Source organism: Watersipora subatra, chromosome 1 (assembly GCF_963576615.1).
Source record: "Watersipora subatra chromosome 1, tzWatSuba1.1, whole genome shotgun sequence".
In the NCBI taxonomy this organism is placed as follows: Eukaryota; Metazoa; Bryozoa; class Gymnolaemata; order Cheilostomatida; family Watersiporidae; genus Watersipora; species Watersipora subatra.
In genome coordinates this window covers 24436973-24461550 of record NC_088708.1, presented here as the reverse complement: position 1 = coordinate 24461550, position 24578 = coordinate 24436973, and the positions used below count along the sequence as shown (strand labels likewise).

At 33.7% G+C, this 24578-nt stretch overlaps 2 protein-coding genes across 2 annotated transcripts in view; one reads left to right on the top strand and one right to left on the bottom strand.

Annotated features, from left to right (window-relative positions):
- LOC137397436 (small ribosomal subunit protein uS5-like) overlaps positions 1-24578 on the bottom strand; it is a 476780-nt gene that overhangs the window by 160968 nt on the left and 291234 nt on the right. The window lies entirely within an intron of this gene.
- LOC137385458 (uncharacterized) overlaps positions 1-24578 on the top strand; it is an 83173-nt gene that overhangs the window by 33596 nt on the left and 24999 nt on the right. The window contains exons 24-37 of the mRNA XM_068071925.1: positions 3028-3140; positions 3765-3918; positions 6726-6971; positions 9729-9841; positions 11031-11205; positions 12449-12576; positions 13777-13900; positions 14181-14341; positions 15613-15798; positions 19227-19250; positions 19384-19580; positions 20094-20358; positions 22521-22681; positions 22870-22963. Coding sequence (XP_067928026.1) covers positions 3028-3140; positions 3765-3918; positions 6726-6971; positions 9729-9841; positions 11031-11205; positions 12449-12576; positions 13777-13900; positions 14181-14341; positions 15613-15798; positions 19227-19250; positions 19384-19580; positions 20094-20358; positions 22521-22681; positions 22870-22963 — 2141 coding nt within the window. The remainder of the gene's footprint in view (positions 1-3027; positions 3141-3764; positions 3919-6725; positions 6972-9728; positions 9842-11030; positions 11206-12448; positions 12577-13776; positions 13901-14180; positions 14342-15612; positions 15799-19226; positions 19251-19383; positions 19581-20093; positions 20359-22520; positions 22682-22869; positions 22964-24578) is intronic.

Here is a 24578-nt window from a genome sequence, read left to right as displayed (position 1 = left end):
TTGTCAAGCCTCTCTTAAATGAAGATTTGATGCATTCACAATGCAATGATAGAGTGTTGGTATATATACCAATATACTGTACTATTCAACACTGTACCATCTATGTATATACATCTACATATATATATACATATTTATATCATATGTATACCGTATATGCTGTATATATATACATGTATATACAGTCAAACATGGATAACTCGAACTTCACGGGACCGAGCAAAAGTGTTCGAATTATCAGAGCATTCAAGTTATCAGAGCACTGTCACAAGTTCATGTATTTACTTATTTATTAGTAGATACATGTACATATGCAAACTATAATATAAATCAAAAGCACAAATGGCTTGTTTCAAATTAAATGCTTCTAATGTAAAGTTTAAAACGTTTTTATCAAAAAGTATAGAGATTTTTCTATCACTTGAGATTGGTTTGTTGTTTGAGGTGATGTTATTGCCAGGACGTTTTTTTAGATTGACATTGGCAAAACTTGATCGTTGTTGAAATGCTCAAAAGAAAAGACATCTTTTTCTTTTGAGCGTTTTACCCACGATCAATTTTGCCGATTTTTCTTGAAGTTTATGCAACTTCAAGAAAAAGTTACCAAAGAAAAATCCCTTACTTTACCTGGGATTCGTTAAGAGCAACACTCCGAGGCAGTTCAATTAAAAGTTTTACGAGGTTTAACGGTACATTGTATATCACTCACGCTTTTTGAATGGATACTTATTGAATGTACACACGTATTCTGTGTTTAGGTCAAACAATGAATAGTTTTTTTAGCTAAGACAACGTATACGTTTAATAAAAACAATTTTAAGACGTTTTAAACATTCAACATTCCGACGTTGATTCAACACGGAATCAACGTCGGAAAACTATTCGTCACGGGCTAGCCGGGTCACGCACTCAAGGATTTTCGCCACGCACATACAAAACAACATGCTGTTTTTGTTTTGTATGTGCGTGGCGAAAATCCTTGCGCCCGTGACCCGGCAAGCCCGTGCTATTAATCGTATAGCAGTATAAATCAAATTTGACCAAACCTTTAGAAAAGTCGTTGACAAAATTATTTTGCCGATGGTGGTAATAACAACGCTTATGAATTACGAAAAGATGAGGTTTACCTCTATGGCTTTGAATAAAGTGATTTTCTAAAGCGATAACAACCGTTTCGGTAGCCGTTGGGCAAAAAAACAGTTCGAATTAACAGTGTTGAGTTCGAGTTATCTATAGCAATTTATCATTACCTGGGAACGGACCAAAGAATCCGTTCGAATTAACCATGTTTTCGAGCTATCCGTGGCCGAGTTATCCATGTTTGACTGTATATACTGTATATATATATATACATGTATATATATACTATATATACATGTATATATACACTGTATATATACACTGTATATATACTGTATATATATACTGTATATATACTGTATATATATACTGTATATATATATATATACAGTGTACTGTATATATATATATATATATATATATACTGTATATACAGAACTGAGGCACCATCTCCAGTCTGGAGAGTGAGTGTTACGGTCTGGTTTTTGTGCTGCTGACTCGGGCTCGCGTACCACTGGCTTTGCCATTTCGCAATGGGCCCCATCATCATTTCTTACTTATTGTTATTTTTTCACGCATTGGTTAATTATATTTTGTCTCGAGTATTAATTCAATTGTGTAATCTTTAAAGGTGAAATAAAACACACACACACACACACACACACACACACACACACATATATATACCAGCTGTACCACCCGGCGTTGCCCGTGTAATAAAAAAGTCTGGATAGAAAATTGATTTGTATTTAATATTAAACAGCATTTACTATTCTAACTTTCAAACTACATATCATGAGAGAAGTGTTTTGTGTAATTGAAATAAATTAAGAGAAAAATGAAAACAACTGTAAAGGTTTTAAAACTGTCAAACAACTGCGACTTTCAAGCTATTAGCCTGGCACATTGTCAATGGAAAATTGCAGTAAGTTGCTAGGCTTCTAATGACGGTACTCCATGACATTGCGTCAGCATTGTTGTCCAGCTGCAATTATTCTAATAATAGCTATAGCGGGAATGCAGACAGACATACGACATACGACACACGGACGACATACTTTGAGAAATATATATATATATAGGTACATGTACAAGTACAAAGTGGTCCAAAGGCTCGGTGGACCACTTTGAGCACTATATCAGTGAAGTCTCAACCATTATCTGTATATATATATATATATATATATATATATATATATATATATATATGTAAATATATATATATGTAAATATATAGTGTAGTGTAAATATAATAGTCAAAATTTTTATCTTCTTTTAAATTATTCTATATACATATATATAGGTACATGTATATATATATATATACCATGTATATGCATTATATATATACCATATATATGCATTATATATAATATATATATACCGTATATATGCATTATATATATACCAGATATATACATTATATACATATATAGTACATAGACACAGGTATTTATATATATGGTAGATATACAGTATATTAATATATATATATATATACTGGTACACATATTGCTATATAATATATTGGTAGATATATAGGCCTACATATATATTTTATATATATACATTTATATATATGTATATATCTATATACATATCTATAAATTGATATATATATATCTATATCAATTTATATATACATATATAAAATTGTTTCCTCATCCCGATTAACCCCTATGGGTGGTAATTTCTGCTTTAACTCGGGTCTCCTACCAGAGACCTGAGTGTTTGAGCACTCGCCTCAAGATCTTAGCTGTTCCTAATAGCGCACTTTTTTGCAACCCACTTGAGTTGATTGCTGCCAGTATCTGAGTTGAGGTTCACCCCAAAGTTCTTAAATAATCTTACTGCACGTTAAAGAGATTTAAAAAACCATGTAGTTTAGTACTATGTTTTAGTTTAGATGAACATTTTTAATGTGAATATTATTAAATAAATCTTTAGGTGTGAAAGTGCAAGCTACTACTCAGACAGCCTATGCATACCAAAAAGCTGGCAGTGTGATGAATATGCAGATTGTTCATGCCATTCTGACGAAGACCCACAAATCTGCAACGGTAAACTCAAAATCACGTCTTCATTATAATATAAACTGACCATGAAATTTCTAGTCGGCTTTGCTTAACAGGCCAAATATAAATAAAGAAGGGTGTTGCCACATTTCTCTCTACTGCTTACAGGTTTGAAGTTTCCAAAGTTCAGTTTTGCTGTATGAAATTGCTCTGTTTTTATTATCACTAGATTTAATAAGCTTTTATCTTTTTTATTTCCAAGTAGATTGTTGTAATATCGGTATGATTTAGTTTTATGTGTATTGAATTCAGTTTCACACCAAAAGGTAATCATTTTTATTATAATTATTGATGTTTTCAATCAATGAAATATTACTAAAACTGTATAAAGAGGCTGATCAGTTGCTCTGTTATATAACTGAGTTTTTGCAATGACATCCAAGATAAATTTAAAAACAAAAAAACATGTTTTCTTTTCAGAAAACCTAATAAAAATATATTCTTTCAGGTTGTGACTAGATTTAATCGAGAAGTGAATGTAGTCTCACACAGATGTTCCCATGATACTTGTTTTTAATGAAAATACCACTACTATGAAATCTCCTTTATGCAAGGACTAATTTGCTCTTTCATGAAATCTAAAAGACTGTGATACATATTTTGTTGCAGGAACCTGTCCCCCTGGATCTGTGTGGTGCCAACTGGACTCATATAACTTGGCCACTTATGAATATTCGTACTACAGCTGCATCAATGTTTCATGTGATGGTAACCCGCAGTGTCGCAACCATGAGGACCAGCTAAACTGCAACAACTGTGACAGGTAAATATGTTATACACACGCTGCATTTATACGTTCAGATTTCTAATTAAAAACATGATCTCTTAAGATGACCGACTTCTAATCTCACAAACATCAGCGGCATTTATCATTTATTTATAGATACTTTTTATTGGTTAGTTATTTTAGTATGAGTGGGTTAGACGTCGACTACATGGATGCTTGTACAGACCAACCACCCAGGCTAAAGCTGAAGTTTGAGAGTTAATACAGTTTTAGCTATTTCCTGTCTTATGGTTATATAATTCCTTCTGGTGCATTCTGAATCAGTCTGCAGAAGATTGAGCTGAATGTTACGTTCACTAATGATCTTTTGTCCAATCAGACGCGAGTTGATTAGGGGCACCTGATCTAACCAAAGTTCACCATGACTGAAGCCACTGGTTACTTACGACTGTTTGTTTCAACCAAAGCCTGTGGTCTTCAACCAAAGCCTGTGGTTTTCAACCAAAGCCTGTGGTCTTCAAAGATGTCGGTTAGGTCAGAAATGAACTTACACACAATTTTAGTAGATTTTATCAGGAATTATCTGAATTTTTTTATCATTTGCAATAATTTTTTGTTTTTGAGGTGATCTGAGTGCCAGGATATTTCAAGGTTAAAATCAATAAAACTTGATCGCAGTTAAAATGCTTTGAAAAAATACATTCCCAGACTTCTTTAAAAATGATTTCAATAGTCGTGCGTATTGTTTATATGTGATAAACATAAGGTGTCATCAGTGTCTGATACGTGGATATTTATGCAGAGTTTAGAGCGAGACGTCAGACAATTTCTAACCAACCTAGCTTTAAATTATTTAAAACACTTAGAGAAATATATCTGAAGCTGTCATGAGCAAATACAAAATAACATATGTCAATAGAGGTGTATAACATTGCTTCTTGAATGCAATAGCTGTCAAAACGAGAGAGTGAGAGACAGGAAACACGACTGCTGACGTAAATTTTGGAGACATATTTTTCTTCTAAGTGTTTTACCTGCGATCAAGTTTTGTCGATTCTAATTTTGAAATCCTGACAATCGGATGATAAAAAATGGGAGAAAAATACCGATATTTTCTGATAAACTCTTTTAAAATTTTGCGCACACTCATCTTCAAGGCTTTCATACAGCTGGTTCTATGGCCGTTAGTTGACACATCAAAATGAGTGTGGTTAATACAGCTAGTTCGTGATTAGCTGGTTCTCCATATGTTGTTGCCACAAATATCTATGAAATGTGTTGTCTACGTGTGGAATAAACATTTGCCATAGCTTCACAGATGCTGTTAACACACAGCTTGGCAAATAAAAATGGCCACAAAGATTTTTCGACAACCTGTATTGTCTGAACCATCACTAATCAAAAGTTTCTCAGACGCTTTTTACTGCTTAACGTGATCAGTTAGTTACGATTTGTTACGATACTACGGTCAGTTAGTCGTTTGGCAAAAAATACCGCCAATACAAAGAGTACTCAAGGTGTATAAAAGTTTGTGTAGCTGATCATTGGGCCTAACATGCCTTATTTTACATCGCAATAATATGATATCATTCTTTTTAGATTTCCTTCGACTACCAGAAATACATTCTTTTGATCGTGAATACAAACATAAAAATTTAATGCTGTAATTGACAAAATTTTTTTTCAAATTAAAGAGTAACAGATTATATCACTTTTCCTTATGCACAAGATGCAAACCAGTGATTATGTTTGGGTTCTGTTGCTAGCACATGGCTGGCACAAGTTCTGTTGCTAGCACATGGCTGGCACAAGTTCTGTTGCTACGTAGCACATGGCTGGCACAAGTTCTGTTGCTAGTACATGGCTGGCACAAGTTCTGTTGCTAGCACATGGCTGGCACAAGTTCTGTTGCTAGCACATGGCTGGCACAAATTCTGTTGCTAGTACATGGCTGGCACAATTTCAGACCACTTGAGAATTTCTTCTTCTCACACAACACGACAACATCAATGCTGAATTTTGTCCTGAGCAGTCCTAGCGACAGCTTTAGTGAGCACTAAAAGAGGAAGAAGCGATGAATGCTGATGAATCTTTTGTCATGAGTTATCAATTTGCCCATGAAATTGGAGCAAGCTGAATCTTTACTATAACAAGAGCAGTGTTCGTCCGTCTGTCCAAAACCATACTAAGTGAATTAGGAAAAGCAGTGTACCACAGAGGAATCGAACCCTGGACATCAGATTCAACAGCAAGCGCACTGCCACCACACCACTTGGTCGCCTCATGGGATAATAACGCATGCACTGATTACTCATGGTGATCTCTGCCAATGCACAGGACTGCCAAGGGTACCAGTGTTAATAAAATGTCATGCGAATTTTTATCTTCTGAGAATTAACTCAGATGTGCTATCACTGATGCAGACCAATGTTAGACCTAAACTGTTTATTGCTTGTTGGCAGTGAGCTGGCTACAGAAACAACGCAATTCATCAATGTGCATATTCATCAATCAATTCATCAATCACATCGCATTATGGTGGCATCTTTTTTGACGTCATTTGGCTGTTTGCACATGCGTTCGCTCACGAAGAAGCTGCCATATTTGTAGAAAACGATAGTCATTCTCTTATTTCATAGTATTTTTTGGTGTTGTTTTGATACTGTAACAAAAAACATTGCAAACAAAAGCATCGTTTTCAAAAATTTATTGCAGAAATTGCGGGTTTTTAACGATAAAAAGTGTCTACAAAGATGGCCGATGTCACGATAGAATGACGTCACGAGAAAACGAAGGATACTGTCTCGTAGATTCATGCGTGAAACTGGTTACTGTCGTTTTAGCTCTGACTTTGTATGCGACGATGGAGAATGCATCTCTAGTAGCTGGGAGTGTGACTCCATTATTGACTGTTCGAATGCTGAAGACGAGTGGTATTGTGGCAGCCAGCATTGCGATGATTATCAGATGGTGTGTCCAGGAAGTGACAATTGCATTTACTTACACTGGTTCTGTGACAATATACCCGACTGCGATCAAGGAACTGATGAGTCATTCTGCAATGACATCTGCATTGAAGATCAGTTCAGGTAAGTACACCTCCGAGGGTACCAAGCCTTCACATACAATCACCTTCTATTTTATGGTTCACCTTATATTTTAAGCTCAGTCAAGCTTTGACTTACAATGACCTCCACAATGTGAATCATTCCGCATACAATGTAAAATTGGAGCACATATTTGTCTTAACACGTGAAGTTGTTTCCTCAGTGTGATGTCCAGAATTTCTTGCAGCATTAAACTTTTGTTAATAAAAATGAGCGTTACCAAAATGTAACATAAGCATAATTAAAAAGTGTATAAATTGAATTGAACTTACCTATTGTAAGTTAAAGTAAGTCACCTCGATTAGTTCATTCTACAAACGAGACTGTTTTAAGCTGAGCCTACACTCAATTTTATTTGTGTCTTTAATGTAAAATAACAATCAAAGCTTTTTTATCTATTTACTGTCTTTTACTCTATTAATTAAAGTTTAAAATTGACTAATTTTTACATTTAGTTTTATGGAGTCTTAATTAAGACATTTCTTTCGATGACGCACATGTATGTCATAACTTGAAGTTTTAAGATTGCGTTTTGTGCATTGGAACAGTTCAGGTTCAATTCTTGTGCGCAGCAGTTGTTTTTCCTAATGCTCTTAGTGTGGCTTCAAAGGGACACAACTCTTATTATAGTAAAGAGTTGTTAATTTACCTTAGAGATGCTTGAATGTAAATAAAAGAAGGGCAGTGAGGGCAATAAGTATGTTCTGAGGTAGAGTGAGTTTGTAAAAACTGCATAAACTACTAATTTATGTAGCTTATGTGGTTTTAATTAATTTAATATTGTTTACAGTTTAATTGGAATTTTTTTCAACTTCAAATTTTTGCCAATTTTCACAAAACCAACTGCAATACTTTGAAAAACCTTGAAAAACTTGAAATGCAATATCTTGGAAACTAGCAGTTCAGGGTGAAATATTGTCTAAAATGTTACACATTATGTTGGAAGACTTGTATGGTAAAGCGATCGCGTGTGAAGGTTTGTTAATATTTCTTATATGATACTGACTGCAATTTATAACCACAGTATAGTTACTGCTGCCAAATCCTTTTTTCATAAATATGCATTTTCATTACTCTGTTCAAACTATCTGTCAGATAATGATATTATTAATCAATATTATACTAATAGTATAATGATATTATACTAATATTATAATAATATTACACTAATATTACAATAATATTATACTAATATTATAATAAAATTACACTAATATTATAATAATATTATACTAATATTATAATCATATTATACTAATATTATAATAATATTACACTAACATTATAATAATATTATACTAATATTATAATCATATTATAATATTATTATAATAATATTATACTAATATTATAATCATATCATACTAATATTATAATCATATTATACTAATATTATAATAATATTACACTAATATTATAATAATATTATACTAATATTATAATAATATTACACTAATATTATAATAATATTATACTAATATTATAATCATAATACATTAATATTTTAATCATATTATATCATCAACATATTACCATTTTACTGTATATCAGATGATACACTGTAAAACCTCTATTTGAACGCTATGGCGCTCTATTTTTTAACCTTTCCCCTATAGTGGTAATCAAATAGAGGTCGAGTACAAGTAGAGGCTGGCGTTGCATTTTGAAATAGCTTGTCAGAGTTTTGGGAAGATAAAATTAACCCTTTTACAGGTGAATCGAATGTCACCTATATTTTGCGCTCTTTTTCAGGCGGAGCGTTATTAGCCCTTTTAGATGAAAGAAATCTACTAACTTACCTCCAACTTGTTGTTGATCTTTAAATAAATAGGCATTGGGAAGCCAAGAAATATCTCTACCAGTTGGTATCTATTGCTTACAATTAACATTTGACATTTCACAGTTGACAAACCCGCAAGGATGCTATCAAATAATATACTATAAATCTGCAAATTTATAAGTTATATAATGATGATCTATCAGAAGTTACAAATGTATATTTTCAAAAACAAGTGATATAAACAAACGATATTTATACTACATTTGGAAAACAAAATTAATGTTTTTGAAACAAAAATTTTTGCATCGCTCGCTTAGTCAGTTGCGTTCTGATTGTTGTTTTCATATGAAACCATTTCATGTTCTGCTGGCTGTTCAATACTTTCGCCAACGCATTCTGACCTCTTCTTTACATTGCTGAACTAGTCAATACTGGCGTCTAAACAATTTTTTGGCAGAACGAAACTTACGCAAAGCTTTTTGCACAAATAATGACATACTTTTAGCCCCATAAGTGCTAAGCACATCGTTTAGTTTAAAACTAGTCATTCATATACATACCATCGTAAATGTACTGTAAACTGTTTTTCACATACGTCGAAATATCAAAACCACGTTTAACAAGGTACTACTATTAGCCTAATACAGTTATTAATTATTTCATTCGATTCATTATTAATATGATTTGGTGGACATTTTTCTACTGATCGCTTGCTATTATGGGCTCGTAAAGATCCAAGTGGCGGTCAAATGGAGGTGGCCTTCAAATAGAGAGTGGCACTCTATTTTTCAACCTTTCTCGTATAGTGATGGTTATAAAAAGGCCAGCCCTTTAAAGGTTTTGCTGTATGTAGATCTGTGTTCAGATTCTAGCTCTAATCTTTGATGACTTCAGTTCTGCAAATCAATTCTGATAAAATACCCTGCTCAATTCTGATTAGATACTTTCTGCTTTTACAGGTGTGAGGTCAGTGTAAACAGATACAACTCCAGCACACCTTGTATACCTGATGACTGGAAGTGCGATGGCTATGCTGACTGCTGGGATGGAAGCGATGAGGCATATTGTGACTGTAGGTGTTTACAAAAAAAATGTATAATTGTTACCATCAGTGTAGATGGGAACATTGTCTACGACAGCAATGAAAGGGTACTTGTTTATGCATTCCATTGAGATAGGAGAATGAAGGTTAAATTTGTGAGTGTAGGGTCTCATCGACTGCTTATACTTTTTTGCCTGTTAAGGATGACCTAGCAGCCTCAGAGTCAATAAGAAGCGTGGGTGATTCTAATAGTGTCACAGTAATGTTATCATATGGCAATATATATCTTAACTAACCCTAATTACCCAAAATACCCACATCTTTTACTGATAAATAGCTAGTCATTACGGCACTTGTCAAGCGGTGTCACTTAAGTTGAGAAGCTAGTAAAGTGATTGTCTGATGTTGGAATTAATGCAAAAACTAGATAATGCTAAATCAAGTTTTTTCTCAACTCTTTTATTGTTCTTCATTTTTGTTAAGGTTAGTGAATAGCAGCTATCATGAAATTCTAAATAATTTTTGGCTCCGCTTAGTTGGCACGCCCGCATGCCTACCTATGTTTGACAATGCTCAATATTTACAGCCAAAGGCTATTTGCAGTCTGGTCAGCAGTTGGACATGCAAAATAAGCTATATATATATTTGAGTATTAGGCTATGGCATTTAAATTCAGTGTAGTATTTTGTCTATGATGCTTTTGCTTGATCTTTACTATAATTAGTCAAAAAAAAGATTTAACCAACCAGGAATCAAACCCTGTACATCAGATTCAAAAGCAAGCCTACTACTATTACACTACCTAGCCACTTTACAACTTTAAGGGATAGTTACGCGTGTAATGATTACTCATGACGATCTCTCACAGTGCACAGGACTGGCAAGCATACTAGTCTTTATATTAACAATTGTCTGTCTGTCTGTCTGTCCGATGTCACGCTTAGAGGTCAGAAAAAAATGCATCAAGCAGGAGTTGATCTTGGGTACTCAGTTCAGCAGTTAGGTGAACTACCAATTGCACCAAACCACCACCTTGCTGCACTGCAGAATAATTGTGCAGGAACTTAATATACTTGATGATCATATCTCAAGGTGCACAGGACTGTCAGCATATTAGTTGTGAATAAATTGTCCACCTCTCTCAACCAGAGTTATTTGAGAGCTAACATATGGTTACGTGGTCAGCGTCTATCTTTCAACGTTGTCATTTGTATTTTAGATATGTGTCAGGCTGAGAGTGGCGATGATGACAGCACTTACTGTCGCAGCATGCAATCCCAAAATGAGTACATGTGTGTACATAGCTATAGCAGCTTTGTATGTGATGGTACCATTGACTGCATGGGATATGAGGATGAGTATAACTTTGATTGTGACTTAGAATTCTGCGAAAGGTACGTGTAATGGCTCCTAAGAGATATAGCTGTTTACAATGAGATCTTGGTATATTACTTACTGCATATCGAGTCCAGTATTCTTCAAAACATGTTTTTGTAAAAAAACAAAATTATTCATAAAGTAATGTAAAAATAATAAAAGAATATATAAATCAATTTAAACTTATCTATTGTAAATTAAAGTCACCTCAAATAATGAGCTTCTGTATTGCTAAACCTCCCAGTCATGTTTTCAATGTAAAGCAGCGAGAAAACCTTTTCATTTTCTTACTCATTTTTAATTTAATCAGATTTTTAAATAGACAAGTTTTGAAAAGTTGCTCTTAACTACATAAGCAACTACGTATATCCCATTGTCACTGTCAAGCCTCTGTGGCCTGACGCCTCGACACAAAAGTGGAAATTGCGTTTTATTTGCACTGATTAAGCGTGAAAAGTTATATATTATTTTTTTTGCTACATGCATCGCTCAGTTTACTAGCTGAGAAAATCAGCTAGGAATTGTAGTCTAGCTATACCTTATTATTTGAATTGTAGTCTAGTTATACCTTATTGGTTGAATTGTAGTCTAGCTATACCTTATTGGTTGAATTGTAGTCTAGTTATACCTTATTGGTTGAATTGTAGTCTAGCTATACCTTATTGGTTGAATTGTAGTCTAGCTATACCTTATTGGTTGAATTGTAGTCTAGCTATACCTTATTGGTTGAATTGAAACACAAATAGCTTTATTTAAGTTTATTTTTGCTATTATATGATCACAATTTTTGCTATTATATGATCACAATTTTTGCTATTATATGATCACAATTTTTGCTATTATATGATCACAACTTTTGCTATTACATGATCACAATTTTTGCAATGTGAAATAACACTATGATGAGCTTTGTGTTTGTGTTCTAGCCTTTACCTAGAATTCTGTAAATAATAATATGGTCATGGTTGCATCTAAAGTTACAGCGTCCCTTTAAAAGATTTTTAGCCAGAACATTCTTATCACACATTGAAGCCATTAAGCTGTTGATCAAAAGTGACAACCTGATAGGTGAAAGGTCTGGCGCTGTCAGCTGATTATTTCCTAGCTCTCATACAGTAGACTAACACTAACACTTTAGACCAAAATATTGCTAATTATAAACAAAGCAATCAAATTAGATGTTACATATGAATACCTGGTGTGGATTTAAGCTTGCATATTCCATTAAATTCGCCTCACACCCTCCCTGATTTATTGTAGCAATGAGTTCATGTGTCCCGATGGAGAGTGCATTGCCTCCAATCGGGTATGCAATGGATACTACGACTGCGAGGAAAGAAATGGAATATTCTTTGATGAATATTTCTGTGATAACACACATTGCTCAGGTGAATAAACATTTAATACTAACCTAGCATCAATACCTTAAGCCCATGATAGTATATATGTATATATATACTAGCTGTGCTACCCGGCGTTGCTCGAGTAATAAAAAATTCTTTGGTCAGAAAATTGATTTGTATTTAACATATAACAACATTTGCCATTCTAACTTTCAAACTACATATCATGAAATAAGTGTTTTGTGTAGTTGAGATAAATTAAGAGAGAAAATAAAAACAGCTGTCAAGGTTTTAAAACTTTTTCAAACAACTGTAACTTTCAAACTTCATGTCATGAGGAGAGAGTTTTGTGCAGGACAACTAAATTAAAAATAAATAAAACAACTGTAAAGATTTTTAAACAACTGTAAATTTGAAATTTCATAACTTTCACCGACGTATATCTTCTAATAACGTACAGTGAAATCTTGGTTCTCGAACATAATCCGTTTCTGACGGTTGTTTGAAAACCGAGTTGTTCGAGACCTGAAACAGTTGTTCCCATTAGAATAGATGTATGTAAATTTTAATCCGTTCCAAGGTGAGAAAATAACTTCGGTAAAGTATTTTATCAACATTTTACACCATAAACTGTACTGTGTACTGCATACTATAAATAAAAATGGGTAGATATAGATCATGTTTAATTTTAATAAAATGTTTTCTATTTTTGGTGATGGAAAAAGAAAACAAAAGTAAACGTTTTGTGTGTTTTGCTTTTAAATTATCAAAAATATTAAAGGTTAAGATACCATACCAAAAAATTGCAGAAATTGATAATGAAACAGCAAAATATGAAACAGATCAGTTACATCAAAAATTGTAAATAAACATATATAAGCAGCAATGGCACGTTTACTTCACATCTTTGAAGGAGAATTCTCCTCTAAAACAATTTAGGGTAACTCGACTGGAGAGGTTATCTCCCTATCAACTTTCTTCCGGCGTTGCCCGGATAATAAAGAAGTCTTTACACAGAAAATTGATTTGTATTTAACATATAACAACATTTACCATTCTAACTTTCAAACTACATATCATGAGAAAAGCGTTGTGTGCAATTGAAATCAATTAAGAGAAATTATTATTGTCAAAATACTTGATAAAGTTTATTAGAGGTTGATTATTAAAAGTAGAAATGTAGGTCTGTTGGAGTCAATACTACCATCGGGGTGAGAAATTCATTTTGTTTGTTATCATGTATAGAGGACGAGTTTGATTGTAATGGAACATGTGTCAATGCTGATCAAATCTGTGATGGCAACCATGACTGTACCGATGGACGAGATGAATATAGGTGTGACGAAGACTGTCCGGCAGAGCTAGACAGGTTAGTTGAAGAATGGCTTTCCTATTGGTCAATTCTCACAGCGCGTCCATTTCCTCGCTTCTCTATCACACCAAGTACTATTTTTTCACGTTCATTGTGGTGCCACTTATGTATATGGACAGTCATGCCAACTCTCAATTTTGTGAAAATATTTCTTTCAATCGAGTTTGAAGTTATACATGTACAGCCTTGTTTTTTTCCACATTGTTCGGTTGCTATGCAAAAAGGGACATATGGAATGTAGGTGTGTTTTTAGAAATATCCTTTTTTGTCTTATTAGGTGTGAGGCTGGAGCCACTACTGAAACATTCATTAATCTGCAGTCCAATAACTGGCAGCTTATGGACATCCCTCCTCATTGCTACAACAACTCTGCCCTTGGAGTCTCTTTAGATTGCTTTTTATCTAAATGTATTGACTTCTCAGACATCGAAGGCTGCAGTGAGTTTTCTTTATATGATTCCATTATTCTTGGTATGCACTTGTTAAAATGCCCTAAGCCACCACATGAAAAAACACATTTTCATTTTTACTTTGCTAAACTTTATGTTGCCTGATCTGCAAGAACCAAACCTTCAACCGCTGCAAAGTTAAAAAATTTCTCCTCCGTTGGTAGATTTCCAAACTAAATGATAGCGACATTTTCTTCATTCATAAGTCTTTCTAACTGACGACAAAGAAAATATTCATGCCAATTAGATTTGTTGAAATGATTTGCAATTCTTTCCATCAAAAATCCGCTTAATCTAAAATTCATCTAAGTGGACTCACAGATGCATCGGGAATGAAAGGTATTAATTTTGAATTAATGTTAAATTGCCAGAAATGATAAAGTGCAGTATACATGTAGATGTCAAAATTTTTTTATTGTTGTATTACAATGGCAGTTAATGTTATAGTTGAATGTGTTAAAATTTGCTGAATTGAAAAGTTCTCTACACGCAATGAATGAAAGTACTAATAAGTTTTACAATATGAGGCTCAAACCCATAACATTCACTTTGATGCTGAGACTGATGCTCAGGGTAATTGTGACAAACACAAAGTAAAAATTGCTTTGTAACAGAAAACGTCAACAGCCAATGCTTTGTAACATCCAATAATAATATTGATAGATATGCCCATTAATGTTTGCAATATCTAGACTTGTTTCTGATATTAAGAAAACATAGTGTTACGCTCTTTCAAAAACTAGAACTGTGAAGGATGCTTCACACTACGCGTGTCGCGGTATGCCATGGCTGTCCTCTCGTCGATTATCTGTCGATTATGTGCACTAAAATGGAAGGCAATGCGGGTACTTCGGGAAGGTTTGCAGCTGTCAAACTTTTCTAATAGTTTACCAACTATTTGCAACAGCCTGTGCAATGTGTACCACTTTTACAATGATGACTGGCCATCACCGATTGTTCGACCCTTGTTTTTTTTGCGGCAGTTGCCGCAGGACTAGTATTTTATAGTTTCTGTGACTACAATGTGTAATGAGAACATTATGCCGCGGATGTAAAGTGGATGGGTTTGTGATTAGTGTGAACATTGTTATCACAGATGATCACCAAAGTGTTGTGTGATTAACACCGACATATATATACATGTATATATAATATATATATATGTATATATATATATATATATATAGTGTGAACCAGCTTTAATAAATTTGAGCATTAAGTTTCAGTTATCAGTACATAACATCTAGTTAATATTTGCAGCTTGTCAAGACTACGCGGAATCATTAGAAAAGATCAATGTAACTTTCTACTTTGGGGATGATGCCATTTTGTGCCCAGTCACAATTCTAGGAACAAATTTGATCACTTGCTTTGACCGTAATGATCATATTTTCTGCAACAACTATACAGATTGTTCTAATGGAATAGATGAGCTGGTCTGTGAAGGTACGACAAAATAATTTGTTTTAGTTGTCGGTAGCTTTGTTTTTATTCACACTTTGCCTCAAAGCAAAGATATTAATAATAGATGGCAATGGAAATGGTTGGCCTCACACATAGCATAAGTGTTTATGAAAAAGTTAAGATTATACATTTTTATTTAGAACAATGTTAAAAATAGTTTTCCTTTTCATTTGTAAAATCTATATAATACAGTATTTGTAAAATTTACTGCGCAGAAAGCTGGTCCACTACTCCTATCATGGATGTACATACAGACACATCAGAGCCCATTTCTAACATAGCTTCATCCAATCATGCTGGGTGGCCACCAACAACAGATACATCACCGTGGGGTTACATTGTAACACTGATCCATTCCCAGTACTCATCAAGAGTTTCAGGGTCTTTTGTGGGCTCAACTCGAGGAATGTATAGTTCTGGGAAAGCCTCTCCGAGTCAAACAAACTTTGATCTAAACATTGACACATTTTCCTCTTTTGCAAAGCAATCGTCAACTTCATATGGACGACCCACTTCATCTAAGATTTCTTCAGCTTCCGCAACAACTTCTCCTTTTGAATGGTTCTCTGCAACTCATCAGCCTTCATCTCTTGGAACACATTCACCATTTGAAAGACCATCCTCAACTAAAACAGGTTGGTCTTCTGGGAAAGCCTTTCCGAGCCAAACAAACTTTGATCTAAACACTGACACATTTTCCAGTACAACGAGGCTTTCTGATGCGACCTCTTTTGCAAAGCAATCATCAATTTCATTTGGACAACCCACTTTATCTAAGATTTCTTCAGCTTCCGCAACGACTTCTCCTTTTGAATGGTTCTCTGCAACTCATCAGCCTTCATCTCTTGGAACACATTCACCATTTGAAAGACCATCTTCAACTGAAACAGGCTGGTCTCATGGGAAAGCCTCTCCGAGCCAAACAAACTTTGATCTAAACACTGACACATTTTCCAGTACAACGAGGCTTTCTGATGCGACCTCTTTTGCAAAGCAATCGTCAACTTCATTTGGACAACCCACTTCATCTAAGATTTCTTCAGCTTCCGCAACGACTTCTCCTTTTGAATGGTTCTCTGCAACTCATCAGCCTTCATCTCTTGGAACACATTCACCATTTGAAAGACCATCTTCAACTGAAACAGGCTGGTCTCCTGGGACAACTTACTCTTTTGGAAGGTCTTTCACACCTAAAATGGCTTCGTCATTTACAACACTCTCAGCTTCTGCAAAGACCTCACCTGAGGCCGCTTCTTCTTTTGGAACAACCTACTCTTCTGAAAGACCTTCTATCTCTGATTCATTGTTTTCTTCGACAAGATTTTCAAATTCTGCTAAAACCTCATTTGAATTGGCTTCATCTCCAAGAACGGATTCGACATTTGAAATGCTATCTTCACCTGAAGTGCAGTCGTCTCATGGATCTACCTACTCTTCACCTGGAGTGACATCGTTTCCGGCATTGGAATCTACTTTCGTAAAGACCTCTCCTGACTTTTCTTCCTCTCTTGAAACGTCATACTCGTCTTCGAGTCTTTCTACTCTCGTCGCAGTTTCATCTCGTACATCAGTCTCACCATTTAGTAAAACATCACTTGACTCAGTTTCATCTTCAAAAACACCATTCTTTCTTGGGATTTCTTCAACACCTGAAATAGCTTCGACTCAAGCAACAGGCTCAACGTTTGAAAGGGCATCTTCATTTGAAATGTCCCCACCTACAGAAACAAGTTACGTGCCTGAGGTAAGCTCTACCCATGTAGAGTCAAGTCTTATGGAGGAATCAACACCTCATGCATCACAAGCCAGTTATAAAGTAACTAGTAGCCAGCAGACTAAATTAAGGGAGACTACTACTAACAATGTCAAGCTAACAGGTGATGACAGCTATCTGCTCACTGATTATTCATTTCTAATGAATCTAAACTGTTGTGTTTTCATTTCTTTGAATAAATATAATCTAAAATATAAAATAACTTCATTCTTATGATATCATGTTGGTCTAATCTGATTTGGTTTGATTACACAGGCTCAAGTGGTGAGTTGATACGAAAGGTAATACCAGTTTTAGTTGCTTATGTATAATTTGACACAACACATGCATACTGTTCACTTACACAACAAAACAGTCAGATCTAGTTCACACATTTAAGGTCATTCCAATGTGATCATTTTACTTTTATTTCTTTTAGTTCAGGTTCGAGTTCTACACAATGTTTAATAGAAGCGCTCGCAGAAGTATTCCATTTTAGTATTTCATTTCAGGCGTTCATTAGTTTTACTATTCATCTACTTCTTGTTCTGCAACAACATCGGTTAACTCTATTGTTGCTGAGAACATCAATAGATAGTTAGATACATATATGCCCTTTACAGCACCCATTCCTTAAGACAGCTAGAACAGCAATGTCATGGTTATGCTAATCAGAACTATCCAATTTAGCTAACATTCTGTTCCTCTTTAAAATATGATCGAGGTTGTTCTACTCAAGAATAATATTTATACATGTCTGTTGTAAACTATTATCCTTTAAGAACTTTTATCATTCAATAAATACTACAGAAATGGAACTAACGTGGAATCATGATCTGAACCTCTTGCAATAATAAGTTTGTCTCCATCTCTAAGCCTGTTTCCGGCACAGTGCGTCTTCAAGCTCCTCTAAGGCAAATAATTCAATTTAAAAGAATGACGATCTAATCTGTTGTTTTTAAAAGACTAATATTTATTAATACTGTCTCATGCTTTTGAAATATTGCTAAAAGCATCACCCTAATACGTCACAGATATGTAGAGTATAGTCTGTACTTGTCGTTAAGTCATTGTATATTATAACATAAGGGTAAATCATAAAACCTTAAAACTTATCTCAGTATGGTTGTCGTCATTTTGGTTTGCTGGGGAGTTTATGCAAAAAGTTACAAAAAATTTTATTAGCAAACAAGACAGAATACTATTTTTTGATGATATTTATATAGGCTATTCAAAGAAGTTACAAAATGTGCTCCTACGTTAAATAAATTCACTAGTAACAAAGCTTGTTTTATGTTGTTCAAGATTTTCACAATACAAGTAAAAATGAAGACAAGTCCAATATGGGTTATAATTTAGAGGATTGCAGATTAATGCAGTAAACTTGACTATTTCTTTTTCAATTTAACTGATGATATAGCCCTCAAAATCTTGAATGACTTTCGTATGGAAAGCAGTCATTAGTGTCTTAAACTTTGGATCTAAGTCAACTGTTCTACATGAATCAATAGGAGTCATTGTGTAAACCACTTCAGTTTGGTCAAAGCCGTTTATCACTTACCTAAAAATTAGTCAATATAAATTATGCAGCTGTTGTATAAGTTATAGAGATATGATGGTGATGCATACAAATGTATTTTGTTCTATTATTTTGCAGAGACCACAACGGTCCTAATAAACGGTACGTATGACTAATACTTTTTTAAACTGGCTGATAATGTTATCCTTAAAATTTGAATGCTTTTGATATATTTAAAGAGTCTCCAACAGTTGATAATAGTAAGCATTTTCATCTTATGAATGTGTTGGCGCAGATGCGACAACACCGTGGACATGGAACAAGCCTACTGCCTGGGATTCTGACAGACTCTATCCGTTTGGCGACGAAGCTGGAGATTGGGATGTCATGATGAACATGGATGATTGGGAGACATATTGGATGTGTGATAAAGTAGATCTCAATGGAAGAGTCGGGGCACAATACTATGATAACAGATACTATAAAATCTATGTAAGTATAAATGTAGATTTGAGTTTATAGATAACTTTATAAATAGTTAAAAGTATTGGTGTAACCAGGCAGATACAGATAGGAGAATTCCTATAATTCATAATATTAATGTAATTATATGAGTTACATATTAATCCTTTATCGTTTTTTTTCAATGTATAGTCAAACTCTACTTGTGATTACCCCGTCATGCAAATTTGTCAAAAATGGATGAAATCAGAGTGAATGTTCGACTGTGCCGAAAAGCAATTTTGATGAATCGGTATGCAAAGTTTTGTAAAACATTGCAGTTTCTTAAATGAAAGTGAAGAGAGTGGTGAAAAACAAAATGTAAAAAAATATGTAAATGGTAAAACATTTATCAATGACATGTAAGTTTGTTTAAACTTCACCTACCTCGGTTACGGTAACTTACTCTTCCTCATTCTATAACTATATTCACCTACTCGTTGCCAAGCATCCGCTCCGCATATGAGTCGTGAACTTTTTTCACCGATATTCTGTGTTATTCAGGTGTGCAACAACGGAATGCTAACCTTCAATCTGGAGTGGCGCCTGCACTATCCTAGCGTCTTTGAAACAGACTATTTTTATGACAATATTGATATTCTTGCTCCTTTCTGGGGTCTCATAGATGAGGCTACTATGGCACTGCTTGGAACAGTTGCCTCTGAGGCCAGGACGAGGGCATTTTATCATGCGTATCAGCGTGGGGTTGACATTGACAGTGACTCCGAGGCTGTCCTCGATCGAGCCACTAAAGATGTAGCTAACTCAGGTATGGTACTTATGCTATGATCGTATGCCTTGCATTCTTTTACTTAATATGTGAAAGAGTTCACACATCAGAAGTGCATGTCTAAAAGAATATACAGTCTGACTTAAACATATGAGCTTAATGCGTTCTGGGACTGAGCTCATACGTCAATTTACTTGTATCTTAATGCACTATTTTCTATATAAAACAAATAAACACCAATTTATCCGTTCCTATACTATAAAAACCACCTAAAACATGATATTCCGAAAGAAAAATTTGTTTTAATTGTTGCAATTTAGCACCTATGTTCACAAAATAATAAATACCTATTTGGCGGCTAGGATCTGCGATAAAATGCAACGTTAATTTGTACAGTACTGCCTGACGTTCTTACCTTTGAGACAGGTGTAGTGACTAATGGCGGTGTGAGAGAGAGTTGACATCAACTCGTTTGGTACACTAGACTTTTGTGACCCTACGTAACATAGCATAAACTTTGAATTTTACTGAAATACTTTTCGTTTTAATTTTTATTATCTGTTTCCGGCTTAGTACTTTTTGCCTCACATTCACTATAACTTTTAGCCGACCTTTTTAAAACTTTTTTAAATTGGTTTGCCAAGAAAGAGCGAGCGAAGGTGTTCTTGAAAACAGCCTCTTACACACTTGGCCATGTAATGGCCATTTAGAGCTGACTCATATCCCACTGGTTTCTCATATCTCAAGACAGAAACGTGATGGTAAAGTACAGAAATTTTGCTTGTACAGTATTACCCTGACATACGAGTGCCCAAACATACATGAAATCGAGTTACAAGCAAAATATCGATCAAGGTCTGCTTTGAGATACTTCATACCTTTGAGATATGAGCCAATTCTCGATGGCCGCTAAATGGCCAAGTATGCGAGAGGCTGTTTTCAAAATATTATTGCTCGGTCTTTCTCTTCGAATAACTTTGAAAAAAGTTTTATAAAGGTTGGCTAAAAGTTATAGTGAATTTGAGGCAAAAAGTGCCAAATCGGAAACATGATAGGAAACGAAGATGACAAAGTTAAAGCAAGTTTAGTAAAATATTAAAACTGAGCTTCAAGTGTGTGTCTAGGAAGTTCAATTTAAATTAAATTCAAAGTTTATGATGTTATGTAGCATCACAAAAGTCTTGTGTACCAAACGAGTTGCTGTCAGGTCTCTATCACACCGCCGTTCGTCACTACGTTTGTCTTCAAGGTCAAAACTTGATAATGTAATGTAAATCCAAAACTCTATGGTAACGTTACGTTGTATCATTTAGATCAACAACTAAATAGGTATTTGTTACTTTGTGAGCGTAAGTACTGGATTACAACAATTAAAAACACGTTTTTCATCGTAATATCCTGTTTTTAGATGGTTTTTCCATAGTATGGTGACAGATTAATTTGTATTTAGTTATTTTAAATAGGAAATATTGCATTGAGATACAAGCGGGTTGACATACAAGCTCAGTCCCAGAATGCATTGAGCTTATATGTCAAGGTCTGACTGTACGATGAACTTGAGCCTAGATCCGCTATCGAGTTTTTGGCATATTTGAGCAAATGTCTTTTTTCACGGTCAATCGCAGCTCTCATTCTCGCATGAAGTTACACTCAGTTTTTAAAGATGAACTGGCACAAAATCAGAAAGTATCAATATTTTTCTATCATTTGCAGTTGTTTTTGATTTTTGAGGTGATCTGACTGCCAGGATATTTCAAGGTTAAAATCGACAAAACAGGATTATGGTTAAAGCGTTCAGATCATGCAAAAGTACCATTATGACATTTATAGTTACAAAGAGACCGACAGAATACAGACCCGTAATACTGCAACTTGAAAGCAATAGCCGATATCAACTATAGCAACGATAACAACTAGTGACATCATTTTGCAAATATTTTTATTTTGGGCTTTTCAACTGCAAGCAAGTTTTGTCAATTTTAATATTGAAACATCCACACGCTCAGAACACATCAAATATCTAAAACAATCTTTCTGATAAAATCCACTAAAATATTGTGTGGAGCGCCTATTTGATGAAATTCTTAAATAATTCACTTTTTTGTTTTCTCTTTATCCGCTTGGCTTGATTATCTTTTAAACTGGTTTAAACTGGTTTGCATGAACTTGACAATGACATGTAAAATCTTTCTATTTTACAGAGTATGCCATGGAGGGCTTCACTGCCACTTGGGTTTTGGTAGCCACTTGGGTTAACCAGAAAGCTGATGAAGGATGCAGCTGGGATTCCTTCGCTTACTTCTTAGACTGGAATGATGATTACCCTACATGGTGCAAAGATCAAGCCTTATCCAACAAACATGTATGTACGAAGAAATGTTATCCTGCTATGTTACATTGTAATCTGCCTAACTGGATATTGTAAGCAGCTTTGCACTTTTTCTGGAACATTCTTTAACACATTACACGACTCCGGTAACACCTGCTACAACTTGATACAGCAGCTTATCACAAGTTATCTGCTCCTCATAGAGTTTCTGTCTGTTTTAGTTGAATCACTTCCAAGCAGTTGTAATCACTGATGGCATCTACACATTTGTTAAGTTCAACTACCCTGAGGATGGAATCAACTGGCTGCTTCCATGTAAGTCACTTATTTTCTGTTAATAGCCCTTGATTGAATGTACCGTATTTCTCATGTATCAACCAAATCTTTTTGCGTTGTAGCTTTGGGTTATATTATGCGGGGATATACGGTATATCCATAAACTCATATTAATATTCTCATTATTAATACTGTTATTATTAATACTCTTATTATTAATACTCTTATTAATACTGTTATTATTAATACTCTTATTATTAATACTCTTATTAATACTGTTATTATTAATACTGTTATTATTAATACTCTTATTATTAACACTGTTATTGTTAATACTCTTATCATTAATACTCTTATCATTAATACTCTTATAATTAATACTCTTATAATTAATACTCTTATCATTAATACTCTTATTATTGATACTCTTATTATTAATACACTTATTATTAATACTCTTATCATTAATACTCTTATCATTAATACTCTTATAATTAATACTCTTATCATTAATACTCTTATAATTAATACTCTTATCATTAATACTCTTATTATTAATACTCTTATAATTAATACTCTTATCATTAATAATCTTATAATTAATACTCTTATCATTAATACTCTTATTATTAATACTCTTATCATTAATACACTTATTATTAATACTCTTATCATTAATACTCTTATCATTAATACTCTTATCATTAATACTCTTATCATTAATACTCTTATCATTAATACTCTTATCATTAAAACTTTTATTATTAATACTCTTATTATTGAAACTCTTATTATTAATACTCTTATTATTAATACTCTTATTATTAATACTCTTATTATTAATACTCTTATTATTAATACTCTTATTATTAATACTCTTATTATTGATACTCTTATTATTGATACTCTTATTATTAATACTCTTATTATTGATACTCTTATTATTAATACTCTTATTATTAATACTCTTATTATTGATACTCTTATTATTAATACTCTTATTATTGATATTCTTATTATTAATACTCTTATTATTGATATTCTTATAATTAATACTCTTATTATTAATACTCTTATTATTGATACTCTTATTATTGATACTCTTATTATTAATACTCTTATTATTAATACTCTTATTATTGATACTCTTATTATTGATACTTATTATTAATAATACTTTTATTATTAATGCAGTTTGCGCTCCTACAACATAAATGATTCGTTCCAGGAACTTTTATATTATAGGGAATTTACGTTATATGAACAGTTAAATACATGTAAATTGTCTAATTGTTCTAAATTGTCCAATTGTCTAATCTGTTCCAAGATCTTTCCAAACTCCCCCATTCGGCCCTACAAAAAGGAAAAACTAGACTTAACTTTTTTATCGTTTGCATCGAAAACTTTTCTCCTTTTTTGATCAGCTTCACTGGTTTTATAGACCATGATTACGGTAATGTTACAATAAGTTGATGGAGTGTGCACATTTTTGATGTTCATGTACAACGATTTGCTTACTGTTACTAACCAGCAAAGCCTATTCTGCGAAGTAAAACTAATCACAAATATTTATTAAGTCTATAATAGAAAAAAACAAAAAATATTTTTACTATGAAAAGAGCGGTACAACCTGTTCGTCATATATCTGCATCTA